Source organism: Mustela nigripes, chromosome 5, assembly GCF_022355385.1.
Source record: "Mustela nigripes isolate SB6536 chromosome 5, MUSNIG.SB6536, whole genome shotgun sequence".
NCBI lineage: Eukaryota > Metazoa > Chordata > Mammalia > Carnivora > Mustelidae > Mustela > Mustela nigripes.
The window spans coordinates 60646278-60669775 of NC_081561.1; the positions used below are offsets into that span (position 1 = coordinate 60646278).

At 54.9% G+C, this 23498-nt stretch overlaps 2 protein-coding genes across 3 annotated transcripts; both read left to right on the forward strand.

The window, feature by feature from the left end:
* Positions 1-3: 3 nt before the first annotated feature.
* On the forward strand, positions 4-5409 carry MRPL2 (mitochondrial ribosomal protein L2). Its single transcript, XM_059400431.1, has 7 exons — positions 4-192; positions 3161-3329; positions 3880-4021; positions 4131-4246; positions 4323-4433; positions 4736-4809; positions 5160-5409. The coding sequence occupies exons 1-7, from the start codon at positions 97-99 to the stop codon at positions 5370-5372; spliced, it is 921 nt and encodes a 306-aa protein (XP_059256414.1). The 5' UTR covers positions 4-96; the 3' UTR covers positions 5373-5409.
* Positions 5410-5696: 287 nt separating this feature from the next.
* Positions 5697-20654, forward strand: CUL7 (cullin 7). 2 transcript variants are annotated; one of them, XM_059400426.1, is made up of 26 exons: positions 5697-6139; positions 6958-7545; positions 8489-8640; positions 8783-9283; positions 9806-9944; positions 10044-10240; positions 10535-10763; positions 11253-11490; positions 11581-11686; positions 12655-12882; positions 13175-13265; positions 13371-13542; positions 13710-13815; positions 14107-14202; positions 14391-14566; positions 14890-15023; positions 15349-15531; positions 15729-15835; positions 15920-16102; positions 17776-17936; positions 18047-18263; positions 18347-18611; positions 19349-19494; positions 19642-19768; positions 19846-20051; positions 20277-20654. In XM_059400426.1, exons 2-26 carry the CDS (start codon positions 6966-6968, stop codon positions 20598-20600), a joined length of 5064 nt encoding a protein of 1687 aa, XP_059256409.1. In that variant the 5' UTR covers positions 5697-6139; positions 6958-6965; the 3' UTR covers positions 20601-20654. The 2 variants fall into 2 exon arrangements, with proteins under 2 accessions (XP_059256409.1, XP_059256410.1); XM_059400427.1 differs by having other exon boundaries at positions 10535-10745.
* Positions 20655-23498: the final 2844 nt, after the last annotated feature.

The window sequence follows — 23498 nt, forward strand, 5'->3', positions numbered from 1 at the left end:
ACGGCACCGGGATTGGTTAGCGTCATCTAGAGACGCCCGGAGGCTTGGCTCAGGGTCTTGGTGGTGTGCTGAGTCCGGCGGGGCTTGGGTGCCCTCATGGCTCTGAGGGTACTGACTCGCGCTCTGGGCTCCTTGAGCCTGACGCCCCCAGCCGTCGCTGCCCTCGGGCCCAGCCTGCTCCCGGCCGCGCAGGTAATGCACCCTATCTGGAAATGAGGCTGTGTTCGGGCCGCCGGAGAGGGCACCCTGGGATGGGAGGCGGAGGAAGTGAGTCTGATCAGGAATCACGCCGGCCTGGGTCTCAGCCTCAGCTTTCTCTTCTGCAAGTGTTGCTGTCCCACAGGGTCGCTGGTTTCCTCAGACGAGATACTGGAAGTGAAAGTATTTTACAGGTCACTGTACAGGTTTCAGTAATAACCGACATTGAATCCCAGTCATACGCCAATCATAAGTAATTGACATTTTAAGTAAATCAGCTCCTTTTTTTTAAGACAACTATCATGACATTTTATTTATTTTTTAAGGTGTTATTTATTTCAGAGAGAGCGAAAGCAATCACAGAGGAAGAGGGATCACAGAGACAGAGGGAGATGCAGACTCAGCACTGCGCGGAGAGCCCAATGCGGGGCTCGATTCCGGGACCGGGATCATGACCTGAGCTGAAGGCAGGCATTTAACCAACTGAGCCCTCCAGGCGCCCCCGCCCCCCCCTTTTTTTCCCACTTCTTTCAGGTGATGTTATGTACAGTTTCATTGCCAGTATATGCACAACAGTAAGCATAGAACTATAAATACACAATATAATTAACAGTAGAAAACAAAATTGTTACAGGTAAAGCGGAGGGAATATAGAAAAACTGTTTCCTGCTGCTCAAAGAGAATTGAAGGGAAAAGCCTATGACAAATCATCCAGTACTCTTGTCCTAAATTCTTTGCATACATTTCTACAGTTTTTTCGATTAAACAAAGAAAGTACAGATAACTCTGTAACAATAGCAAATTGCTTCCCTAATAGCTATTTGCCTTCCAAGTCAAATTCAGTTCATGTTAGGATTTTTTTAAAAAGTCAAGATGAGAAATCACTAGTATTCTGGTTCCTGATGATCTAATTTGCCTTTCACCAAACTGGTAATTTTTTAAAGTTGGCTGCACATGGAAAGAATAGGTGTAGCAAAAGGTGATTTTAAAATTTTGTTAAAATGTAACAGAAAATCACCCTTGAAGTAGTTTTCCAGAAGACACTACAGGCAGCAGCTGAATTATAAGGATTAGCCCTGAAGCCAAGCATAAGTAATTGACATTTTAAATGTCAATTTAGGGGCGCTGGGTGGCTCAGTGGGTTAAAGCCTTTGCCTTCCGCTTAGGTCATGATCCCAGGGTCCTGGGATGGAGCCCCCTCTGCTCAGCAGGGAGCCCGCTTCCTCTTCTCTGTCTGCCTCTTTGCCTACTTGTGATCTCTGTCTGTCAAAGAAATAAATAAAATCTTTTTTTAAAATGTCAATTTAAGGGGCGCCTGGGTGGCTCAGTGGGTTAAGCCGCTGCCTTCGGCTCAGGTCATGATCTCAGAGTCCTGGGATCAAGCCCCGCATCGGGCTCTCTGCTCAGCAGGGGGCCTGCTTCCTCCTCTCTCTCTGCCTGCCTCTCTGCCTGATTGTGATCTCTGTCAAATAAATAAATAAAATCTGTAAAAAAAAAAAATGTCAATTTAACCCCTTTCAATGTCCTTTCAACCCCTATATAAGGTTACCATTACCATTTTACACGAGAAAACTCATCAGCAGTCCAAGGTCATACACCCAAGTATTTTTTTTTAATAATTTCTTTTTTTTTTTTAAGATTTATTTATTTATTTATTTGACAGACAGAGATCACAAGTAGGCAGAGAGGCAGGCAGAAAGAGAGAGAGAGAGGAGGAAGCAGGCTCCCCGCTCAGCAGAGAGCCCGACATGGGGCTCAATCCCTGGAACTTGGGATCATGACCTGAGCCGAAGGCAGAGGCTTTAACCCACTGAGCCACCCAGGCACCCCTAAATAATTTCTTGTTTTGTTTTAAGATTTTTTAATTCGAGGCAGCACAAGTGGGAAGGAGGATCAGAGAAAGAGGGAGAAGCTGGCTTCTTGCTCGGCGGAGAGCCCAACATGGAGCTGAATCCCAGAACCCTGGGATCATGACTGAAGCCAAAGGCAGACGCTCAACCGACTGAGTCACCCAGGTGCCCTGTATACCTGGTATTGAAGCTATAAACAGTCTGGCTTCAAAACCTGAGCTGTTGGGATGCTTGGGTGGCTCAGTTGTTTAAGTGTCTGCCTTCAGCTCCCATCATGATCCCAGGGTCCTGAGATCCAAGCCCCATGTTGGGCTCTCTGCTCAGTGGGAAGCCAGCTTCTCCCTCTCACTCTGCCTGCTATTCCCCCTGCTTGTGCTCTTTCTCTCTCTAATAAATAAATAAAATATTAAAAAAAAAAAAAGCCTGGGCTCTTAATTAACTACTGAAGATGAGTCATTGCTGAGATTAGAGAATGCAGCCCAAAATAACAAGATTAGTAGCCTAAGGTAAAGGTATCCTTCAGTGTCCCTAGGGGGTGATTGGTGAGTCACAGAAAAAAAGTGTAAGTCTTGTTCTTCTGGACCTTTCTGGAGTTTGGCAGATGCATACTTAAAATTCAAAACGAAAGCAACCTCCTCTAAAATGCTGTCAATACAGCAAGGAACAAGACAGAAATGATCCCTCCCCTCCATTCACACCTGGAAAACTCCCAGAAACATAATGCAGAGGGGCACAGGCATTGGTGCTGATGGCATACGAATGTGTGAAAGTTAGCAGCTTTGGAAAAGGAAGTTGTTTAAAGAAGGAAGAGTTACCCAGAGAAGGAGAGTTTTGAGCGAAATTTGGAAGGTGCCCCAAGGAAAGAACATTCCATTGAAGAAATACTTCAGAGGTTAGAGGATCAAATGAGAAGAGGTAATCAACACACGTACACCTAGGTAAACTTTCCAGCCTTGTATGTGTGCAAGCAGTGAAGGGTGGAGTTTTTGGATAGTGGGTCTGGGACATTCCTAGAAGGAAGTAGGCTGCTGGGTTTTTACCTTCACCCTTGGTTCTCTGGTGCTTCTCCTTCAGTTACCTTTCAAGTCATAGAGATTTCTGTTTATCTCTAGGTGACAAGGTCTACCCTTCTCCAGCTGCCCTCTTCCTCAGTGTTGCTCCCCAGCCGCCCACTGCTTACCTCCGTGGCCCTTAGTGCGAATATTGTGTCCTGGAAGAGTCGTACCAAGTACACCATTACACCAGTGAAGATGAGGAAGTCTGGGGGCCGAAACCACACAGGTGAGAGCAAGAGCGAGAGGATTTATGCATTAAAGGGGGAAAACATGTTAGGATCCCAGATCTATTTCTTGACAGGCAGAGGAATGTAATTAAAAAGCATTTATTGGACTCCTTCTGCATGTAGTGTGTGTGTAAGAACCAGAGAGTAGAATACAAAGCAACAGAAAGGTATTCTGTGCTCCTAAAGACCATTTAGATAGTTGAAGAAAACCAGATATACACATGAAGTGTACATTCTTCACGTCCTTCAGAAATTTCAACAGCTGAGCACTATTTCCATCATTCTCAGTAAACTTACTGAATTCAGTAGTTTGTAGAGATTTTGTCTGGAGGTTTTATATAACTTCAATATCCTATAATTAAGTTTTTACCAAACTCTGTGTAGGTATTTCCCCACCCCCCTTTACCAAGTGTGCTGTGCAAATACATTATTTTCCACTTGTGTCATAAGGTTAGGCAGTACTGCTTTCTGCGCAGGATGGGCCTATTCTTACTGCTGGGAGCTGATTCATCTGACTTGAGTCATGTCTCTGCACTTTCCTGACCACAGGCCGAATCCAAGTGCATGGTATTGGTGGGGGCCACAAGCAGCGTTATCGCATGATTGACTTTCTGCGCTTCCGGCCTGAGCTGGAAACGAAGCCAGGACCGTTTGAGGAGAAGGTCATCGTGGTCCGCTATGATCCCTGTAGGCAAGTTTGGGATGTAAGATGATGGTGGTATAGCTGTATGACTGTTCTATGGGTTTTCAGATGTAGGGCTGCCTAGATGGTCTGCTCATATGTCCCTCACCCCAAACAGATCAGCAGACATAGCTCTGGTTGCTGGGGGCAGCCGGAAACGCTGGATCGTTGCCACAGAAAACATGCAGGTTGGAGATGTCATCCTGAACTCTGACCACATAGGCCGAATGGCAGGTGAGAGATGGCTGCCAGATGTGTATGGGCTTGGAGGCTGCAAGGGGAATGGGGCTGATGAAATTCTGTCTTTTAGTTGCTGCTCGGGAAGGGGACGCACATCCTCTTGGGGCCTTGCCTGTGGGGACCCTTGTCAACAACGTGGAGAGTGAGCCAGGCCGGGGGGCCCAGTATATCCGAGCCGCAGGTATGAGGAAAGAGCTACTTGGGAGTCTTAGGATACCTGAGGCCAAAGGGTACCTGAGGTCCCAATTCTCTGAACCTCTGGGGCCACCTGTGGTCCACAGGCAGAGAAAAGGAGGGGAAAATCCACGGAAAACGAGGGTGGAGAGGTGCTGGTGTTTTTAACCTCAAGCATTGCATGGTTCCTGCTGCGGTGTATCTGCTCCTAAGGGCAAAGAAAGGGCGGGGTATGCAGTATGTCCCCTTATGAATTTGTCCCCACCTCCTCCCTGTGGAGTGTGGCAAAGCTGTTTCTGCCTTCCCCAGGGACGTGTGGTGTGCTGCTACGGAAAGTGAATGGGACGGCCATCATCCAGCTGCCCTCCAAGAGGCAGATGCAGGTGTGTGTGGATACAGGTGGGAGGGATCAACAAAGGAGGAATCTTTGGAATGTACCTTTCTGGCCTGGGATAGTTCCCAGGTGTTCCATGTGAGGAACCACCATGAGTTAGGTGTGTCCCTTCCTGCCCTGTGACTAGGCATGCCCTGTCAGGCTGACACTGTAATGGGAGAGGAACAGTGCCTTTTGTTTTCTACCAACCATAGCACCTGCACTCAGGTTCAGTTATGCTGTGGTTTTCTCCTGTCTACTCCCTTCTTTCAGTGAAAGACTCTCTGGCGAGAGTCACACAGGCAACAAAAACAGGTTCTTCCCTGTGATGCATTCTTTTCCAACTGCTTTTTTGGTCAGGTTCTGGAAACGTGCATCGCAACAGTAGGCCGGGTATCCAACGTCGATCACAACAAACGTGTCATCGGCAAGGCTGGGCGAAACCGCTGGCTGGGCAAGAGGCCTTCCAGTGGACTATGGCACCGCAAGGGGGGCTGGGCTGGCCGCAAGATTCGGCCACTGCCCCCCATGAAGAGTTACGTGAAGCTGCCCTCCGCAGCTGCCCAAAGCTGATATCCCTGGATTCTAATAAAATCGCCCCCCATTTTTATCTATTACTGGTTTTTTGGGGAGTGAGGATGGTACATACTAGACCGGGGACGAAACACAGGCGCAAAAAGGGTGGGAGAGGAGAAAGGAAAGGAAAGGACGATATGCGGTGAAGACTGGAGCTGCGCGCCTCCCCCACCCCTCGCATTTCAAGCCGTCCCCCCCACCCCTTGTTTGGAGGAGGGGGTTAGAAATGACCTCCAAGATCTAATCCAGCTCTGACTTCACGAATTGGGGAGAGCACTTCCGGTGGGAGGAGGGAAGACGAAAAGGAAGAGGAAAGGGCGGCGTGGAGGAGGAGGTGCAGCGCGTCGCCGAGGTGGCACCAGTGACTCCGCCCCGGCGCTCTCCCAGGGCCCCCAGCTTTCCGCTAGGCCCGGCGGAAATGAGCGGGCCGCTCCGGGCGGGTGTCGGAGTTCCGCAGCTGGGCGGGTGGTGCCGCTGTCTGGGCCGGGTCCCATCTCGCCCTGCCCCGCCCCGCCGGAGCGGCTGCTGACCTGTGCGGGCGGGTGGTGACAGTGGCCGCCCGAAGGTGCTGTTCCCTGCGTGCCACGCCCCCTGCCCGCCTGCCTGTCCTTCAGAGACACGCCCCCTCCCGCCTCTCCGCTTCGACCCCCCTCGGGGGCCCAGGCGGGGCCCAAATCTCCGCCAGCATCGCCGCCATCGTCTTCACCGCGTCCCTAGCTCAGCGAAGGACAGGCCGCGCGCCGGGACCCCCGTCGACTTCTGAGGTGGCCAGAGCCCCGCCGCGGCCCCTGCCCCTACCCTGGGTTTTCCTCCACACACTCGCCCAGCGGCCGCGTGCCCACCCGATCTCGCGCTCCCCCACCCCAGTTGCAGTGCCTTGGGATTGCACTTGGGATCCAGTGCCTCGTTCATCTGGCCTAGCCCCCTCCCCCGTACCTTGCCTCGACCCCCGGCCCCTCCGGTCCACCTGCCTCCCGCCGCTCACCCACCGGGTCTCCCGCGACCCTGTCCTGCGTGTTGCATCGCCCCCACCGACCTTGCTCCTCTGGCGCCTCCAGCCCTCCATCCTCTCCTCCCAGCCCATCGCGCCTTGCCCTCCCCCCACCCCACTCCACCAACAATTCTCCGGATTTCTTGTGCCTGTTACACACTCCTGCGCTTCAGCCATTGGCATCCCTTCCAGACACATTCCCCAACAACACCCACACCCCACACACACCCCTCTGGGGCAACATGTATCTCCTCAGAGGTGCTGCCTATCCCAGGGCCTTGGGATTCACTTATAACACCAAGGCCTGCCCCTGCTGCCCCCTTCCCACTGCTCCAAACCAACCCACTCCAGGCTGCAGGGTCTTGGACCCTCCTTGCAACCAAATACTGTACTCTTAGAACAAACACCCCAGTGTTCCCTGTGAGGCCTGGCCCCACCCAGCCTGTAGCAGGCAGCTCCTGGGCCCTGCTTTTACCCCAGACAACCGGACAGCTGTGACCACATTTGCTTCTCCAACTCCTGGACGACCTTGATTTTCTCAACTCCCACTCTCATTTTAGCTTGCTGTTCTCTCCTGCTTGTATGTCTCAGGTGCCGGCATGGTGGGGGAGCTCCGCTACAGGGAATTCAGAGTGCCCCTGGGGCCGGGCTTGCACGCCTATCCAGATGAGCTGATCCGCCAGCGGGTGGGCCACGATGGGCATCCTGAGTACCAGATTCGTTGGCTCATCCTCCGGCGTGGGGATGACGGGGACGGGGGCTCTAGCCAAGTGGACTGCAAGGCCGAACACATCTTGCTGTGGATGTCCAATGACGAGATCTACGCCAACTGCCACAAGATGCTGGGCGAGGATGGCCAGGTCATCGGGCCCTCTCAGGAGATTGCAGGGGAGGCTGGGGCCCTGGACAAGTCTGTGCTGGGGGAAATGGAAACCGACGTGAAGGCTTTGATTCAGAGGGCCCTCCGGCAGCTGGAGGAGTGTGTGGGCACCATCCCTCCTGCTCCTCTGCTTCATACTGTGCACGTACTCAGCGCCTACGCCAGCATCGAGCCTCTGACTGGGGTGTTCAAAGACCCAAGGGTCCTGGACCTGCTCATGCACATGCTGAGTAGTCCTGATTATCAGATCCGCTGGAGTGCGGGCCGGATGATCCAAGCCCTGGCCTCCCATGATGCTGGTGAGGAACGGTGTGGGGGGAAAGGAAGCTAGGTCAGCTCGGGGCCTCACAGGACACTGTGGCAGGAGCCCCTGCCTCATCAGTGCCTGGGAGATTCTGCTGAGGTGGAAGAAAGGAGGTAGGAAGGGAAGTGGGGACATCTCCCTAGGAAGAGGAAAGCTGGCTCTGTCAGGCGGGCATGCAACTCTTCATCTCAGGGTCATGAGTTCAAGCCCCATTTTGGGCATAGAGTTTACTTTAAAAAAAAATACTGAAAGAAAGAGGAAGGGCAGAATCCTCAAAAACCTCATATTAATTGGATTTCTATGCAAAGGAAGTTATGATATTAGACTACTGTAAGATATGTATCTATACAAAATATGTATATAGAAAAGAAGTTATTGTTTTTCTTTTAAATGTTTTATTTATTTATTTATTTGACACAGAGAGAGAGATAGTGAGAGAGCACAAGCAGGGGGAGTGGCAGGCTGGCAAGCAGAGGGAGAGGGAGAAACAGGCTCCCTGCTGAGCAAGGAGCCTGACCTGGGGCTTGATCCCAGGACCCTGGGATCATGACCTGAGCCGAAGGCAGACACTTAACTGACTGAGTCACCCAGGCGCCCCAGTTATTGTTTTTTTTTTAAAGATTTTATTTATTTATTTGACAGAGAAAGACAGCAAGAGAGGGAACACAAGTAGGGGGAGCGGGAGAGAAAAGCAGACTCCCCCCTGATCAGGAACCCCAAGGTGGGGCTCGATCCCAGCGCCTGGGTTCATGACCTGAGCCAAAGGCAGATGGCTAACCAGCTGAGCCACCCAGGCACCCCAAGTTGTTGCAAGTCAGATCAGGTCATCCGTAATGTGTGATGACAAAGGGATTGTACTGAGAGAGTAGAGGGTCTAGGAGGGATGCCTGGGAATGGCAGTGTGAGGGAGCTGTTCCTGACTGGGGTGTGGGTTTCAGGGACCCGGACTCAGATTCTTCTATCGCTGAGCCAGCAAGAGGCCATTGAGAAACACCTGGATTTTGACAGCCGCTGTGCTCTGCTGGCTCTGTTCGCACAGGCCACGCTCTCTGAACATCCCATGTCTTTTGAGGGCATTCAGCTGCCACAGGTATTCTGTGGGGAGGTACTGGGGTGGGTGCTATAAACAGGATCAAGGGACCAGGTCTTTGTACTGGTCCTTAAAGGATGGAGTGGAAAGAGGAGCTGAAGCTGGGACAAGGTGGATATAGGCCAAAGGTTTCATCCCACAGGTTCCGGGAAGGCTGCTCTTCTCCCTGGTAAAGCGCTATTTACATGTCACTTCCCTTCTGGACCAGCTGAATGACAGCACTGCAGAACCAGGGGCCCAGAACAGCTCTTCTCCTGAGGAGTTGAGTGGGGAAAGGGATCGACTGGAGCTGGAGTTCAGCATGGCCATGGGCACCTTGATCTCAGAGCTGGTGCAGGCCATGCGCTGGGACTGGGCCTCGAGCAGACAGGGGCCCTTGGCCCGGTCTTCCTGCTCCATCTTCCAGCCCCAGCTGGCGGAGGCTGGCCGGGGGCTGCCACCCACCCGGGCCCAGCCCTCCATTAGGAGGTCAAGGAGGTTCCGCCCTCGCTCTGAGTTTGCAAGTGGCAACACTTATGCCTTGTACGTGCGAGAGACACTGCAGCCTGGGATGCGAGTGCGCATGCTGGATGACTATGAGGAGGTCAGCGCTGGGGACGAGGGCGAGTTCCGCCAGAGCAACAACGGCGTGCCCCCTGTGCAGGTGAGCAAGGGTGCATGGGGAACACTGTTGGGGATCTAGCTGGGGGAGCATAACTGGGGCTTCCATGCAGGAGCTCTGGCAGGCCACCTCCGGAGAAAACCCCGTGGGGATTGGAATGGTTAAAGGGGGTCAGCAAGTGAGAGGTGGGCCATTTGGAAGGCTAAGAAAATCGGGATTGGGGAGGCCATGAGGTCAGGAAGATTCACTCCCAGGAAGAAATGGATAGAGCAAGATTTTCCCAAAGGTCAGGGTCAAGGAGAGAGTAGCTGAGGCCAGGAGGCTCCCTGGGGTGGGGGGCATAAGGCATCTAGGATGGGTGGGAGGAGAAACAGCTTATTCCCATGAGAAGGTGGCCTTTATGTACATGTTCGTGTCCTCCATATGCCAGCGTTGTGTTGTTTGGAGATTGTTCCAAACCTGGCCAGGTGGTCAAGCAGAGAACTGTGTGTCATCATTGGGCCACCACCAGCCAGTAAGTGAGCCGTCTCTTTCCCTTCCCTCTCTTTTCTCCCCATCCTCCAGGTGTTGTGGGAGTCGACGGGCCGCACCTACTGGGTACACTGGCACATGCTGGAAATTCTGGGCTTTGAGGAAGACATTGAGGATGTGGTTGAGGCTGAGGACTACCACAGGGCAGTGGTCAGTGGAGCCCTGGGTATAGGTGAGCCGGGAGAGGAAGCAGGGTCAGCACTGAGCCCAGGAGTGGTAGTCTGGCTGGGTAGGCAACAACATCTCTGGGCCCTCGGACTCATTTCCACAGCTGTGCCCTCCTGGCGGTGGAAACCCATGACAGAGCTCTATGCGGTGCCCTACGTGCTGCCTGAGGATGAGGATGCTGAGGAGAGTGAACACCTGTCCCAGGCGGAGTGGTGGGAGCTCCTCTTCTTCATCAAGAAGCTGGACGGCCCCGACCATCAGGAGGTTCTCCAGATTCTGCAGGAGAACCTGGATGGGGAGGTAGAGTCAGCCTGGAGACACCCAGCAGTTGGAGGGTTCATGGCAGGGGCTGGGCTGATAGAGCATTTGGGAGGCTTAGGACGGGGAGCAGGGGTCCGCAGTGTCGGGGGCTGCAGTGGAGGGTATCTAGAATGTTCAAAGGCATTGGCCAGCTGTGTGGGAGGAAGCAGCTGCCAGCCAGGAGAGTTTCAGGGTAGAGAAGGTGTGTGCTGAGATTCCCCACCCCTGTCAAGTACTCCCAGAGCGTCTGTGCTGGTCGGGGCTACCGCAGTGAGACCTTCTCCCCAACGACAGGTTCTGGATGACGAGATCCTGGCTGAGCTGGCCGTGCCCATAGAGTTGGCCCAGGACCTGCTCCTGGCTCTGCCACAGCGACTCGATGACAGCGCTCTCAGGGACCTGCTCAACTGCCGTGTCTACAGGAAATATGGGCCCGAGGCTCTGGCAGGGCAGCCAGCTTACCCAACCCTGCTGGAAGCCCAGGCTCAGCCTCAGGAATCAGCAGGTGCAGCCAGAGAGGAAGGTGGGGCGCCGGAATGACTTTGCAGCAGCTCTGCAGGCTGGCCTCTAGGGGGCCTTCCTCCCAGGACAGGTGTCCTCTTGTCTGGAAGAGTTGGCACCCGCATAGAGCAGCTACCTCCAGTGAGCGGGGGAGGATGGAAAGTCAGAACATTGAAAGAGATCTGAAGCCTCATAAACCCCCACACCGAGAACTTTATCTGGTGTGGAGAAAGCCAAATTATTGCATGCTTTTAGATAGAGGGAAACGCTCTGCAGTTTGCAGACAGGAGGCTCCTTTGCTATTTTAAGAGTATGAAACATAAGATTTGCCACAGAGTAGTCTTACAAAAACAGTTAGAGATGCCCTAAGATCCCCAAACTAATTTTCGGGGGATGCCTGCCCCCCAAAAAACATTTTTAGGAGAAATTAGGAATTATGAATGTGTCTGTCCTTTTCTGATGCTAACCTCACCAACCACAGCCAACTCTTGTGACATCCACCTTCCTGTAGGAAAAGAACCCCCAACACAGTATCCTGACACTCCTCTGCGGCGACTGATGGAGGGCTGCGGTCCGCCTGGAAGGACCTTCCTGGACCTGGAGCACGCCCTCAGCTCAGGGGGGCCCCAGGAGACAGAGATCAAGCCTTTCCTGCTCCAGCTGCAGCGGCAGCCCCAGCCCTTCCTTACACTGATGCGGAGCCTTGCCACCCCGGCAGCCAACAAGCCCCTGCACTTGACCGTTCTGAGGTGAGGGGGTGGGGCGGGGCATGGGACCAAGGGGTCCCTGAGGCTAGCTGCACATCTCTCTTCTCCTGCCTCCCCACCCCCACTCCCCAGAATCCTGATGCAGCTGGTGGACTTCCCCGAGGCGCCGCTGCTCCCCTGGCACGAGGCCATGGACGCCTGCATGGCCTGCCTGCGGTCACCAGACACTGACCGAGAGGTACCCTCACCCTGCTCTGGGGAGATGATGCTGGAGGGAGAGGCCACAAGGCAGCCTCTGAGAGGGCAACCCCCCTGGGCAAGGCTCCAGAGGGCACAGTGGAGCCTCTGTGCTCCTGGTCTGGGATTTGTTTTAAAAATCGAATTCTTTTTTTTTTTTTTTTTTAAATAGGTAGTACATTCATACAGGTTATAAATCAAAATGGAGGAACAAGGTCTACACTGAGAATTCTCATTTCCACCTGTTCTCACTTCGTCCAGTTTTACCAGTGCCTCTCCCCATGTCCCTTGTTAGTCACCACTCATTTTAACTTATGTGTCCTTCCTATGTGTCCTTATGCAAATATAAATAAGCCCAAGCATATAATCTTATTTGCCATCTTCTTTCTTACACAGAAGGTTACATCTCTGTTACATGAGAAGCCTCAGTGGCTCCTGCTTGGCTAGGCCTGTCGGGGCATGGGGATGAAGGAGGCAGAGGGGACCTCACATCTCAAGGTCCCCCGCCACAGAGAGGTCCTGGGCTTGGAAGTCTTGGCAGTGGGTGTCTGCAGTGCACACCTTTGGCGGTTACCCAGATTTTCATTTCAGAGCTGGACTCACTGAGCATCCCTCCCACCCCCTCCCTACCATCAGGTATGGTGCTTAGAGCCTGAGCATCTCAAAATGCAGCCCCAAACCTGGTTTTGGGACAGGGCCTAAAAAGGAACCACCTGGGAAGCTCTCTGCACCTGTTGCCAACATCCTCAGTCGTCAAGCACCCCAGAATGGAGAGCACCTCTTAGCTTTTTCCTTGTCTGTTTGCGTTGGGTTCTCCAAGTCCACCCAGCCCTTGTGTCTCCCTGCTTTCTGCTGTCTGTTTACTGCGATAGCTCCAGCACCTATATACCACAGTGGGTGCATAGGAAATACTCCTGAAGATGCCCCGGGCCTCGTGCCCTTTAGTCTCCAGCCCTGTCCCCACCGCAGGTGCTCCAGGAGCTGATCTTCTTCCTGCACCGCCTGGCCTCCGTGAGCAGGGACTATGCCGTGGTCCTGAATCAGCTGGGAGCCCGAGATGCCATCTCCAAGGCCCTGGAAAAGCACCTGGGAAAACTGGAGCTGGCTCAGGAGCTGCGGGACATGGTGTTCAAGTGTGAGAAGCATGCCCACCTCTACCGGAAACTCACCACCAACATCCTGGGAGGCTGTATCCAGGTCAGGAGGGAGGGCAGGCGGAGGCTTGTGGGTTCACCACGGGGTGAGAACATGAACCCTGAGCAGTGGCGGGGGAGGAGGCAGTGTTCCTGCAGCTGGGAAGGGCAGGCAAGGCCAGTGAACCCAAGGGCATTTGTTCTCTGCAACCCCTCCCCCACCTGGTCCTGCTGTACCAGGGTTCTGGAGGAAGTCCCACTGCTGCCAGGTCTTTCCTCCACACGCGTTTGCACGTGCTCTCCACGTGTGCTCTTCTCTCCTCCCCGCACCCTTCTTTCTGCTCTTCCGGCTGCAGATGGTGCTGGGCCAGATCGAAGACCACAGACGGACCCACCGACCCATCAACATCCCGTTCTTTGACGTGTTCCTCAGATACCTGTGCCAGGGTCTGTGCTTGTCCCCAGCTTCCCCCCCCCCCCCCACCACGCCTGTGTCTGTTTTCCCTCCATACCTACCAGGCTGTGACGGCCACCCCTGCCCCCCGCCCCCAGGCTCCAGTGTGGAGGTGAAGGAGGACAAGTGCTGGGAGAAGGTAGAGGTGTCCTCCAACCCTCACCGGGCCAGCAAGCTGACGGACCGCAACCCCAAGACCTACTGGGAGTCCAACGGCAGTGCGGGCTCCCACTACATCACCTTGCACATGCACCGGGGCGTTCTTATCCGGTAACTTGCCCCACAACATACGCGCTTTGTGGTGACTGCCTTGTGTTTGTCTTGGGGGATGCACCACCGCCCCCTTGAGCCCAAACATGACCACAGAGGCCCCTTGGTTGTGTCTGTGAGGCTATGCCTTGTTCTGCTTCTGATGGTTTCCTCACCCCTGCTCCCAGGCAGCTGACTCTGCTGGTGGCTGGTGAAGACTCGAGCTACATGCCGGCGAGGGTGGTGGTGTTTGGGGGCGACAGCCCCAACTCTCTTAACACAGAACTCAACTCGGTAGGGACCGTCATGCCAGCAATCACCCTTCGCAGGGTCCACCCTCCTGCCCAGACTCATGAACTCCTAAGTTCTTCCCTGTCCGGAGCCCCAGAGAAAGTAGAGTCCTTTCTCCCTGTGCTGTTAGGATGGCATCAGGCCCCGAGCTGTGAGGGCGGTGTTGGGACCCCTTGGTCAGGACGCCACACCTGCTGGGCTGAGGGGAGGAAGAGGGAGTTGGAGCAGGCGTGGGTGCTGTCAGCACTGCCATCCACACGCAGGGAGCTGACAGCCCCCTGCACCCCATACCAGGTCAACGTGATGCCGTCTGCCAGCCGGGTGGTCCTCCTGGAGAACCTGAACCGCTTCTGGCCTGTCATCCAGATCCGCATAAAGCGCTGCCAGCAGGTTTGGCGGGGGCCCGGGCTGTGGTCTGGAGCTCCGACGCGCCAGGTTCTGTAGCTGTTCCAGATCTTGAGCCAGAGCTCCAAGCCCTGGCCAGGGCAGCTCCAGGAGGAAGGCACGAAGGTGTGCCTGACCCCGGCGCACTCCGAGGGGGACTGGGTTGGCTGAAGACAGGCCTGTGTCCCTTGCAGGGCGGCATTGACACACGCATCCGGGGCTTAGAGGTCCTGGGCCCCAAGCCCACCTTCTGGCCGGTGTTCCGGGAGCAGCTGTGCCGTCACACACGCCTCTTCTACATGGTTCGGGCACAGGCCTGGAGTCAGGATATAGCAGAGGACCGCAGGAGCCTCCTGCACCTGAGTTCTAGGTGTGTGCTAGCGTGTGTGTGTGGCTGAGTGTGCATGAAAGGTAAGAGCGGTACCCTGGGTAGGGCTCTTTGGAGGGCTAATGTGCTTGGGGAGGCATCTGGAGGGTTCTCCAGTTTGGGGAAGGAAAGGAACAATGAAGAGAAGAGATTTTTCTGGTGGGCTGTGGGTGGGGTGTGCCAGTTAACACAGGAGAGCTTCGAAGTACTGGGTAGAGATTGGGTCTGGTTGCTAGGGGCTAGCCGGGCAGTCCTAGGCCATGTGGATGCTGGGGTAACTTATGCCTCAAGCCCCTGACAGCTGCCTCCCTCATCCCCACCCTCAGACTCAATGGGGCTCTGCGGCAGGAGCAGAATTTTGCGGATCGCTTCCTCCCTGATGATGAGGCCGCCCAAGCACTGGGCAAGACCTGCTGGGAGGCCCTGGTCAGCCCCCTGGTGCAGAACATCACCTCCCCCGGTAACCACTCTGACCCCTGGCCCCACTAACCAGCCCCTTCTTGCTCTGCCCTAGAGCCACCTGCCTTATCTTCTTGGCCCTTTTGGTACCTGTGTTGGTTTGGTACCCCAGTGCTTCTCTTCTACCAGCCCAGGGCCCATCTCCTTTCCCATGTCTCCCAGGTGCCAGCTGATACCATGAAGATGGGGGGCCTTGCTACCTGACCCCATCCCCACCACCCAGTACCTTCTGTCCAATCCCTCCTTCTTGGTGCTTCTGTCCAGCCCAGCCTCTCCCTTTGCCCTGGAGAGACGGCCTGCTTTGGCTTGTTTTTCCCCACCTCCAGACGAGGATGGCATCAGCCCCCTGGGCTGGCTGCTGGACCAGTACCTGGAGTGTCGGGAGGCTGCCCACAACCCCCAGAGCCGTGCGGCTGCTTTCTCCTCGAGGGTGCGCCGTCTCACCCACTTGCTGGTGCACGTTGAGCCCTGTGAGGCGCCGCCTCCAGCCGTGGCTGCTCCCCGCCCCAGTGAGTACCTACCTGGGATTCAGGTGGGAGCTCAGTGAGAAGCATTCCCGCCGCACTCAGACTGTTCATCTTCCCAGTTTGGGTCACCCCCAGCCAGGAGCATCATGGGGAGGAAAGGCCCCAGGGCTCATCCTGGTCTGGGGACCCCTGAGCTGAGGAGCTGTCCCTGTCTCTTGCCCTTTCCCCTATCTCCACAGAGGGCAGAAACCGAAGCCATGACTGGAGCTCCCTGGCCACCCGGGGGCTCCCCAGCAGCATTGTGAGAAACCTGACCCGCTGCTGGGGGGCAGTGGTGGAGGAACAGGTATAGGAGGGGAGTTGGGGCGGAGGGCCGGACCAGAGGCTGGCCTGCCCAGCCATCCCCTCACCCAGGGCCACTTCCCTGCAGGTGAACAACTTCCTGACTTCGCACTGGCGGGATGATGACTTTGTGCCGCGCTACTGCGAACACTTTCACAACCTGCAGAAGTCGAGCTCCGAGCTGTTTGGGCCCAGGGCGGCCTTCCTGCTGGCCCTGCACAACGGCTGTGCCGGAGGCTTACTGAAGCTCCCATTCCTCAAAGCCGCCCATGTGAGCCTCTTGTCCTCCCTTCCGCCCCAGGCCCCTCCCTGCAGATGGCCCTGTCCCCCAGCCTCCATTGTTCCTCCTGTTCAGCCAGGAGCAGGGCTTGTACAGACCCCTGTGTTTGAAAATTCAAATGCAAGAGAAACACGTAGTGACCTGCAACGTGCGGTCCAGTATTATTACCTTGATAGCTTTTTGTTTCTGTTCCTGTGCATGGTTTAACAGTTTATTCACAAGTAGCTAAAATGCTTTATCCTGTTGTCTTTTGACCATTATACAAAGATATTTTTAAGATTTTATTTCTTTGAGAAAGAGAGAGCATGCTTGTGTAAGCTGGGGGAAGGGGAGCCAGAGAGGGAGAAGCAGACTCCCCACTGAGCAAAGAGCCTGAGGCAGGGCTCGATTCCAAGACCCTGAGACCATGACCTGAGCTAAAGGCAGACGCTCAATGACTAAGCTACCCAGGTGGCCCTGATTAATTAATTTTAGAGAGAATGAGAGAGCAACAGCGAGAGCAAGAGAGAGAGAGAGAGAAAGAGAACAGGGGGAGAGGCAGAGAGTCTTAAGCAGAGGCCATGCTGAGCATGGACGCCGGCCCAGGACACCATCTTCTGACCCTGAGATCATGACCTGAGCTGAAACCAAGTGTCAGACACTCAACTGAGCCACCCAAATGCCTGCCCCCCTCCATTAGATTTTTTTAAAAGATTTTATTTATTTATTTGTCAGAGAGAGAGAGCACACAAGTAGGGGGAACAGCAGGGAGAGGCAGGCTCTCCACTGAGCAGGGAGCCCAACATGGGTTTCCATACTAGGACCTTGGGATCATAACCTGAGCCAAAGGCAGACACTTAACCGACTGAGCCACCCAGGCGCCCTTGACCATTATATTAAAAGCCTTTTTCAGTGTTGCTCCTTGTCCTTATTTTTAATTTTTGTATAAATTCCATCTAAGGGATGTACTAGAATTTCCTCTGCCCTTCCCGCATTCTATAAATATGTAATAAGTGCTTCAGCTGTGTCCAGTGCTGTGGTAAGAGCTGAAGATAGACAAAGTCCCTCTTCTCAGTTTTTAAGGCATAAGGCTGGGCAGGTGACGAAGTCAGCCGGGCTGATCGCTGCAGGGCAGGGGGCTGAACAGTAGCTGCTCAAGCTGCCTCCAGCCCTTCTGTCTGATCAGTGACACTGCAGTTTGACCATCCCTGTGTGTGTAAGTCATTTCCTCACATTAAATTATTGGGGTTAGTCTAATTTTTAGACACATTCCATGTGGAAAAAAAAAAACCCAAAACACCTCCTTGTTGTCAATTTGCACAACTGGTGACAATTTTATAAAAGAGTTTTGTAGGGGAGCCTGGGTGGCTCAGAGGGTTAAGCCTCTGTCTTAGGCTCAGGTCATGGTCTCAGGATCCTGGGATCAAGGCCCACATCGGGCTCTCTCCTCTTGAGGGAGCCTGCTTCCTCCTCTCTCTTTGCCTGCCTCTCTGCTTTCTTATGATCTCTCTCTGTCAAATAAATGAAGTCTTTTTAAAAAATTTAAAAAGAGTTTTGTAAAAGCGTTACCCACCTTAGGAAGCAGCTCAGCCGCTCCTGTCCACTTCTCAGACCTTCCCCTGTGCCCCTGCTTGCCTCCTCTGGCTGCCGGTCCATGGTTTCCCTGCACCCTTCTCCCTGCTCAGGTGAGTGAGCAGTTCGCCCGGCACATCGACCAGCGGATCCAGGGCAGCAGGATTGGTGGAGCCCGCGGGATGGAGATGCTGGCGCAGTTGCAGCGCTGCCTGGAGACGGTCCTTATTTTCTCTGGCCTGGAGATAGCCACCACCTTCGAGCATTACTACCAGTGAGCGTGGAGCGGGGTGGGGGGAGCGGATGGTGGGGGTGTCGGGTGGCCTGAGTCCCAGAGCAGGCCGTGGAGCCACCCTAAGGCTCGGCCCACTCTGTGTGCTACAGGCACTACATGGCCGACCGTCTCCTCAGCGTGGGCTCGAGCTGGCTGGAGGGGGCCGTGCTGGAGCAGATCGGTCCCTGCTTCCCCAACCGCCTCCCCCAGCAGATGCTGCGCAGCCTGAGCACATCTGAGGAGCTGCAACGCCAGTTCCACGTCTATCAGCTCCAGCGGCTCGATCAGCAGCTCCTGAAGCTGGACGACACCGAAAAGAAGATACAGGTAGGCGCCAGCCCAGGGAGGGAGGCAGGGAACCAAACAGAGGAGGCCTGGCAGCTGTCGGGAACCCTGCATTTCTCCTTCAGGGAGGCCACGAGGCCAGCGACAAGGAGCACAAGGGAGAGAAAGCAGACGGACCTGGGGTTGCAGCGGCCACGGGGGAGGAGGACGAGGAAGAAGAGGAAGATGAGGATCTCTACTATGAGGGGGCAATGCCGGAAGTGTCTGTGCTGGTCCTGTCACCTCGCTGCTGGCCCATTGCCTCCATCCGCCACACGCTCAACCCCAGAACTTGCCTGCCCTCCTACCTCAGGGGCACCGTGAACCAGTACTCCAACTTCTACAGCCAGAGTGAGGAGCCAGGAGGAGGATGGGATTCGGGGAGTCTGGGGTGGGGGAAGGAGCGGGCCCTGGGGTAGGAGCCTCAGCCGAGTGGGTTTGAGAACAAAGGGCAGGAGCTCAGTTTTGGAGTGAGGGGTGGGGCTAGCAAGCACCAGGTCCCCAGGCTGTCGCCTTTTCTGTCCTTAAAACAAACACAGGACTCTCTTTAGAGAGTGGGAGGTGGGGAGGATGGGGAGGGGCACCTGAGGCCACCAGAAATGACAGGGTTCTGGCTCCTTGTCAGTCATCATTGCCTGAGTTCCCCGCTGGAGTCTGGGTCTGGGCTGGGCAGCAACACAGAAAGGGGAAGAGACTCAGACCCTGCCCTTTGGCAGGGAGGGGGTTCCCAGACTAAGCGGGGAGACCTCATTCCCTCTCTCATGGATATTCCAGTTTGATGAGAGCCCCAGGCCTTCCTCACTTCATGGCTTTGTCTCCCTAAAAAAAAAAAAAAAATATGGGGAACTTCTGGAAGGTACTGATCAAAGCCCCTGGTACAAAGCAAGGCACAGGGTGGGCTCCCAGATACATGAGGCTTACTCGAGGCAGGCACAGCAGAGGCTGAGCTCCGGAAGTTCAGACCAGGAGGCATAGTATCCCGAAACACTGGGGCACATGCTCGGCAGATGTGCCTTACCAGAGGCAAGGCTCAACCGGGAGTCCCCCCTCACCAGCCCTCACTCCCTCCTCTCCCTGCTCTGTCTCAGGTCAGAGCTACCCGGCCCTGGAGCGGGGCCCGCAGAGGCGGCTGCAGTGGACGTGGCTGGGCCGGGCTGAGCTGCAGTTTGGGGACCAGACCCTGCATGTGTCCACCGTGCAGATGTGGCTGCTGTTGTATCTCAACGACCTGAAGGTGGCCCGCCCCAGCTAGGCAGCCTGGCTCGCTGTACCTTGTCCCTCACCCCTCTTCCCTAAACCTCAACTCCCTGTTCTCCCTCCTTCTCCCTTCTCTGCTCCACTGTTCAGGGAAGCCCTGAATATCTCCTTCGTCTTCTCTAAGGCTGTCTCCGTGGAGAGTCTGCTGGCGCTCTCTGGGCTCTCTCTAGACATGCTCGATCAGGCGATTGGGCCTCTTACCTCTTCCAGAGGCCCCCTGGACCTTGAAGAGCAAAAGGATGTCCCAGGAAGTATGTACTTGGGGCAGAGGGGCCTCTGCTCTCAGCCTCCGCATGGGCCTCCTGCTGATGACTAGCGCTCATTTCAGGGGTGCTCAAGATTCGGGATGCCAGTGAGGAGCCCAGGCCAAGGAGGGGCAATGTGTGGCTCATCCCACCTCAGACGTACCTGAAAGCTGAGGATGAAGAGGGTCGGAATCTGGAGAAGAGACGGAACCTTCTGAACTGCCTCATTGTCCGAATCCTCAAGGCGCATGGGGACGAGGGGCTGCACATTGACCAGCTTGTCTGTCGGGTAGGCGGGGATGGACTGTGGGTGAGGGAGGTTCGGGTGGGGTGCAGCCCATAGGAGGAGGCTTGTCAACACTTGAAGCCTCTGGTTCGCCGTGGAACCTGTAGGTGTCTTGGTGGGGGGGAGGCTAGGGCTCACTGGCCTGAAGCCTGTGCCTGGAGTGGGGATTTGAGGTGGAGTCAGCTGGGCGTCTCCCACCTGCTGTGTTCCCTTGCCTCTCCTTCCCAGGTCCTGGACGCCTGGCAGAAGGGCCCGTGCCCTCCCAGAGGTTTGGTCAGTAGCCTCGGTAAGGGGTCTGCCTGTGGCAGTACCGATGTCCTCTCCTGTGTCCTGCACCTCCTGGGCAAGGGCACCGTGAGGCGCCATGATGATCGGCCCCACACACTGTCCTATGCGGTCCCTGTGACGGTGATGGAGCCTCACACTGAGTCCCTGAACCCAGGCTCTTCTGGCCCCAACCCGCCCCTCACCTTCCACACCCTGCAGATCCGCTCTCGGGGCGTGCCCTATGCCTCCTGCACCGGCACCCACAGCTTCTCTACCTTCCGGTAGCCCTGGAGATGGGACCAGGGCTTTCCATGGAAATAAAATGCGGGAGTTTGGTTACATGGCCTGTGTGGTGACTGCTAAGGATCTGACAGGGGCAGTGGAGACTCTCCTGGCTGAAGAGGGAGAGGAGCCCTCTAGCTCTGAGGTCGTGTCATCCCACGCCAGGCGTCACAGCTAGGGTGAAGATGGCAGCCTGGGGAGAGCGGTGGAGGGGGTGGGGTAACTTGGTGTCCCCCTCTTGGGAGGGGGAGTAAGTGTCCAGGGATGGACCTCCAGCCCTTCTCAGAGTTTACGCTCTGAAGTGCTTTCATCTGGTAGGCTGGAGACCCAAGGCTCGTGACTTGCGCAGATTGTTAAGCAGGGCTGCATTGTTTTCATTTGTGGAATGGACCAGAATCCCTCTGGGTTCTGACGAGCACCAGGTATGGGAGCATTAGACATGCTGTGAATTCCTCTTTCAGCCACCATACCTAGCAGTGAGGGTAATGCACGGTAAGATAAAGGACCCTTGGGCCACTGCGGGCACCCAGGAGCCTGAAAATATGTTCCATCTGAAAGCTTTAGGATCTGGGTTGGAAGGAGACCTAGAAGGAATTGTAGCTCCTTTAAGCCCCTCCTTGCTACCCCCTTTTCTGGTCATGCAGAGCTGCACTTGCCAAAACCAGACCCCCACTAGCACCAGAGGCGGGCCACTGTCCCAGCAGCTTCCTGTGTGCTGCTGATGGACTTCTCTGGCCCTGCCCATATGGAGGCAGGGCAGGGTGGGCGAGGGGACCCGGTGCCAGGGGAGGAGCACTGCATCTTGGCAGGGCCCATTACAGGAGTCAGGAAGGAGTGACCCAGGCATCCCGAATCCAAGATTCTTGTAGCCAAGAGATGACGAGGAGAAGGCTACAGAGGAAAAGGGCAGGGGAGGAGAGGGAGCCATGAGGTAAGAGAGGGCCCAGAGGCCAGACACAGGGAACTGGGTGCCACCCAAGACTGAGATTTGGAATAGAATATGTAAGGGAGAAAGGCCAGGGCTTGGGAGAGTCATGATGCCCAGGGCAAGACCACAAAACAGAGGGCAAACAGGGTAGACACATAGGGCCCATGCTTGCTTTACTTTGCAGTTTGGTGGCCCCTGGTGCTGAGGACGGTTCTCAGAGCAGAACCATCTTGTCTGCCCATGTTAGTCCATGACACTGAAGACTGGCAGCAGGCCAGGGCAGCACTGGGCCCCAGGGCACATGGGGCTTGTTAACAGCTGTCACTTGGGTGCCTCTCCAACCTTTATGCCAGACATCATGGCCTAGCTCTTTTATTGGCCCAGGCCATGTCCTTCTTGAGCTAGCTCTCAGAAGCCAGAACTTTTTGCCCTTTTCTGGGTTCTCGTGCTCTTTTTAAGCCATCCTTCTCCTTCAGAAACCCAGAGAGGGAGAGGCTCCAGGCTCCAGTAACCAGATCAAAATGCACCACATCCAGGGGACAGGATGGGACTTTCTCTTGCATGGGCCACATGGGCCAAGCTGTAGGCTCAGCCCTTCATTCATCCCATTCAGCCTCCCTGGCCCTCAGGCTTACAGAGTGCCTACCTGTTTATCTGCAATGGTCTCTTGCAAATTTGTATGGGAAGCCTTGGGCCCAACAGCTTGCATGTTTCTGCCCGCAGCCCAACTCCTGTGCTGCCCTCTGTCTTCAGACACACACAGTGGCTGTGGCCTGATTTGTCGAAACCCGGTCCCCTGGGGGGAACAGTCCTGACTGCCCCCCCACCAGCACCAGTGAAGACAAGCCTCCTCCCCTGCCCTTAGGACTTGCCATCCATACAGGTCACAGGCTTCCTGTCTGACACAGAAGTTTGCTCCCCTGCCCCCCTTGTAAGACCCTCCTCAGAGCCTCAGTTCTTTATACCCCAGACAGCTGGCTATACATGAGCAATATTGATCCCACTCACACAAGATGTTTCAGAATAAGCAAATCTAGAGACAAAGTGGTTTAGTGGCTGCCTAGAGCTGGGGAGATTGGGAAGAGATGGGGAGGGGCGCTTGGGTGGCTCAGTTGTTAAGCATTTGCTTTCGGCTCAGGTCATGGTCCCACGGTCCTGGGATTGAGACCCCCACATCGGTGGGGAAGCCTGCTTCTCCCTCTTCCTCTCCCACTCCTTGTGTTCCCTTTCTTGCTGTCTCTTTCCATCACATAAATATCTTTTAAAAAGAAAAAAATGGGGGGTATCTGCTAGAAGGTATTGGGGTTTCTTCTCAGGGTGTCAAAAATGTTACAAAATTGTGATCGTTGCACAACTCTGTGAATAAACTAAAAACCACTGAATTGTACAATTTAAATGGGTAAACTGAATTATGTCTCAATATGTTGCCAACAAAAATAAAAAAACAAGCAGACCAACTAACCAGAAGCTGAAGCTCCAAGTTCTGATGTCTCCTGTGGGGACCTGATGAAAGGGAAAAGCAGCATCTGAAGGTCTGGCCGCGGGGGCGACAATCCAGCCCCAGGGGGGACGTGCAGTGTGGTTTGACCACTGTTCATCGGAAGCCCCTTCTCACGCTTGGGAACTCCACACAAATCACGAAAGGAGACAGAACTCACCTCCCACCACATAGGACCAGACACTTGGCTTTCCCAGCTATCTCCTTGTAGTCCTATAACCAAGGCTTAGCTAATCAAATGCCTCTGCCAGGAATTTCTCAGTCAACAGCAAAGCAGGAAGGAAAGCACACTACCTCTGGTGGCAGCTGGGACAGCTTCAGCATACTCTGGTTCCCAGGTAGAATTTAAGGTGCTCTTAATGGCTCAGACTTACCTGCCAACCACTGTTCCTCTTTTTTTTTTTTAAAGATTTTATTTATTTATTTATTTGACAGAGATGAGAGGCAGGCAGAGAGAGAAGGGGAAGCAGGCTCC

Excerpts from the sequence above, each read along its gene's own strand:
- MRPL2 (XM_059400431.1), top strand. The coding sequence starts at position 97 with ATGGCTCTGAGGGTACTGACTCGCGCTCTGGGCTCCTTGAGCCTGACG. Across the intron at positions 3,330-3,879 it reads TGGGGGCCGAAACCACACAG|GCCGAATCCAAGTGCATGGT; the intron begins GTGAGAGCAAGA and ends TCCTGACCACAG. Across the intron at positions 4,810-5,159 it reads CCTCCAAGAGGCAGATGCAG|GTTCTGGAAACGTGCATCGC; the intron begins GTGTGTGTGGAT and ends TTTTTTGGTCAG.
- CUL7 (XM_059400426.1), top strand. The coding sequence starts at position 6,966 with ATGGTGGGGGAGCTCCGCTACAGGGAATTCAGAGTGCCCCTGGGGCCG. Across the intron at positions 13,266-13,370 it reads CCTCAGATACCTGTGCCAGG|GCTCCAGTGTGGAGGTGAAG; the intron begins GTCTGTGCTTGT and ends CCCCGCCCCCAG. Across the intron at positions 16,103-17,775 it reads CATTCCTCAAAGCCGCCCAT|GTGAGTGAGCAGTTCGCCCG; the intron begins GTGAGCCTCTTG and ends CTCCCTGCTCAG.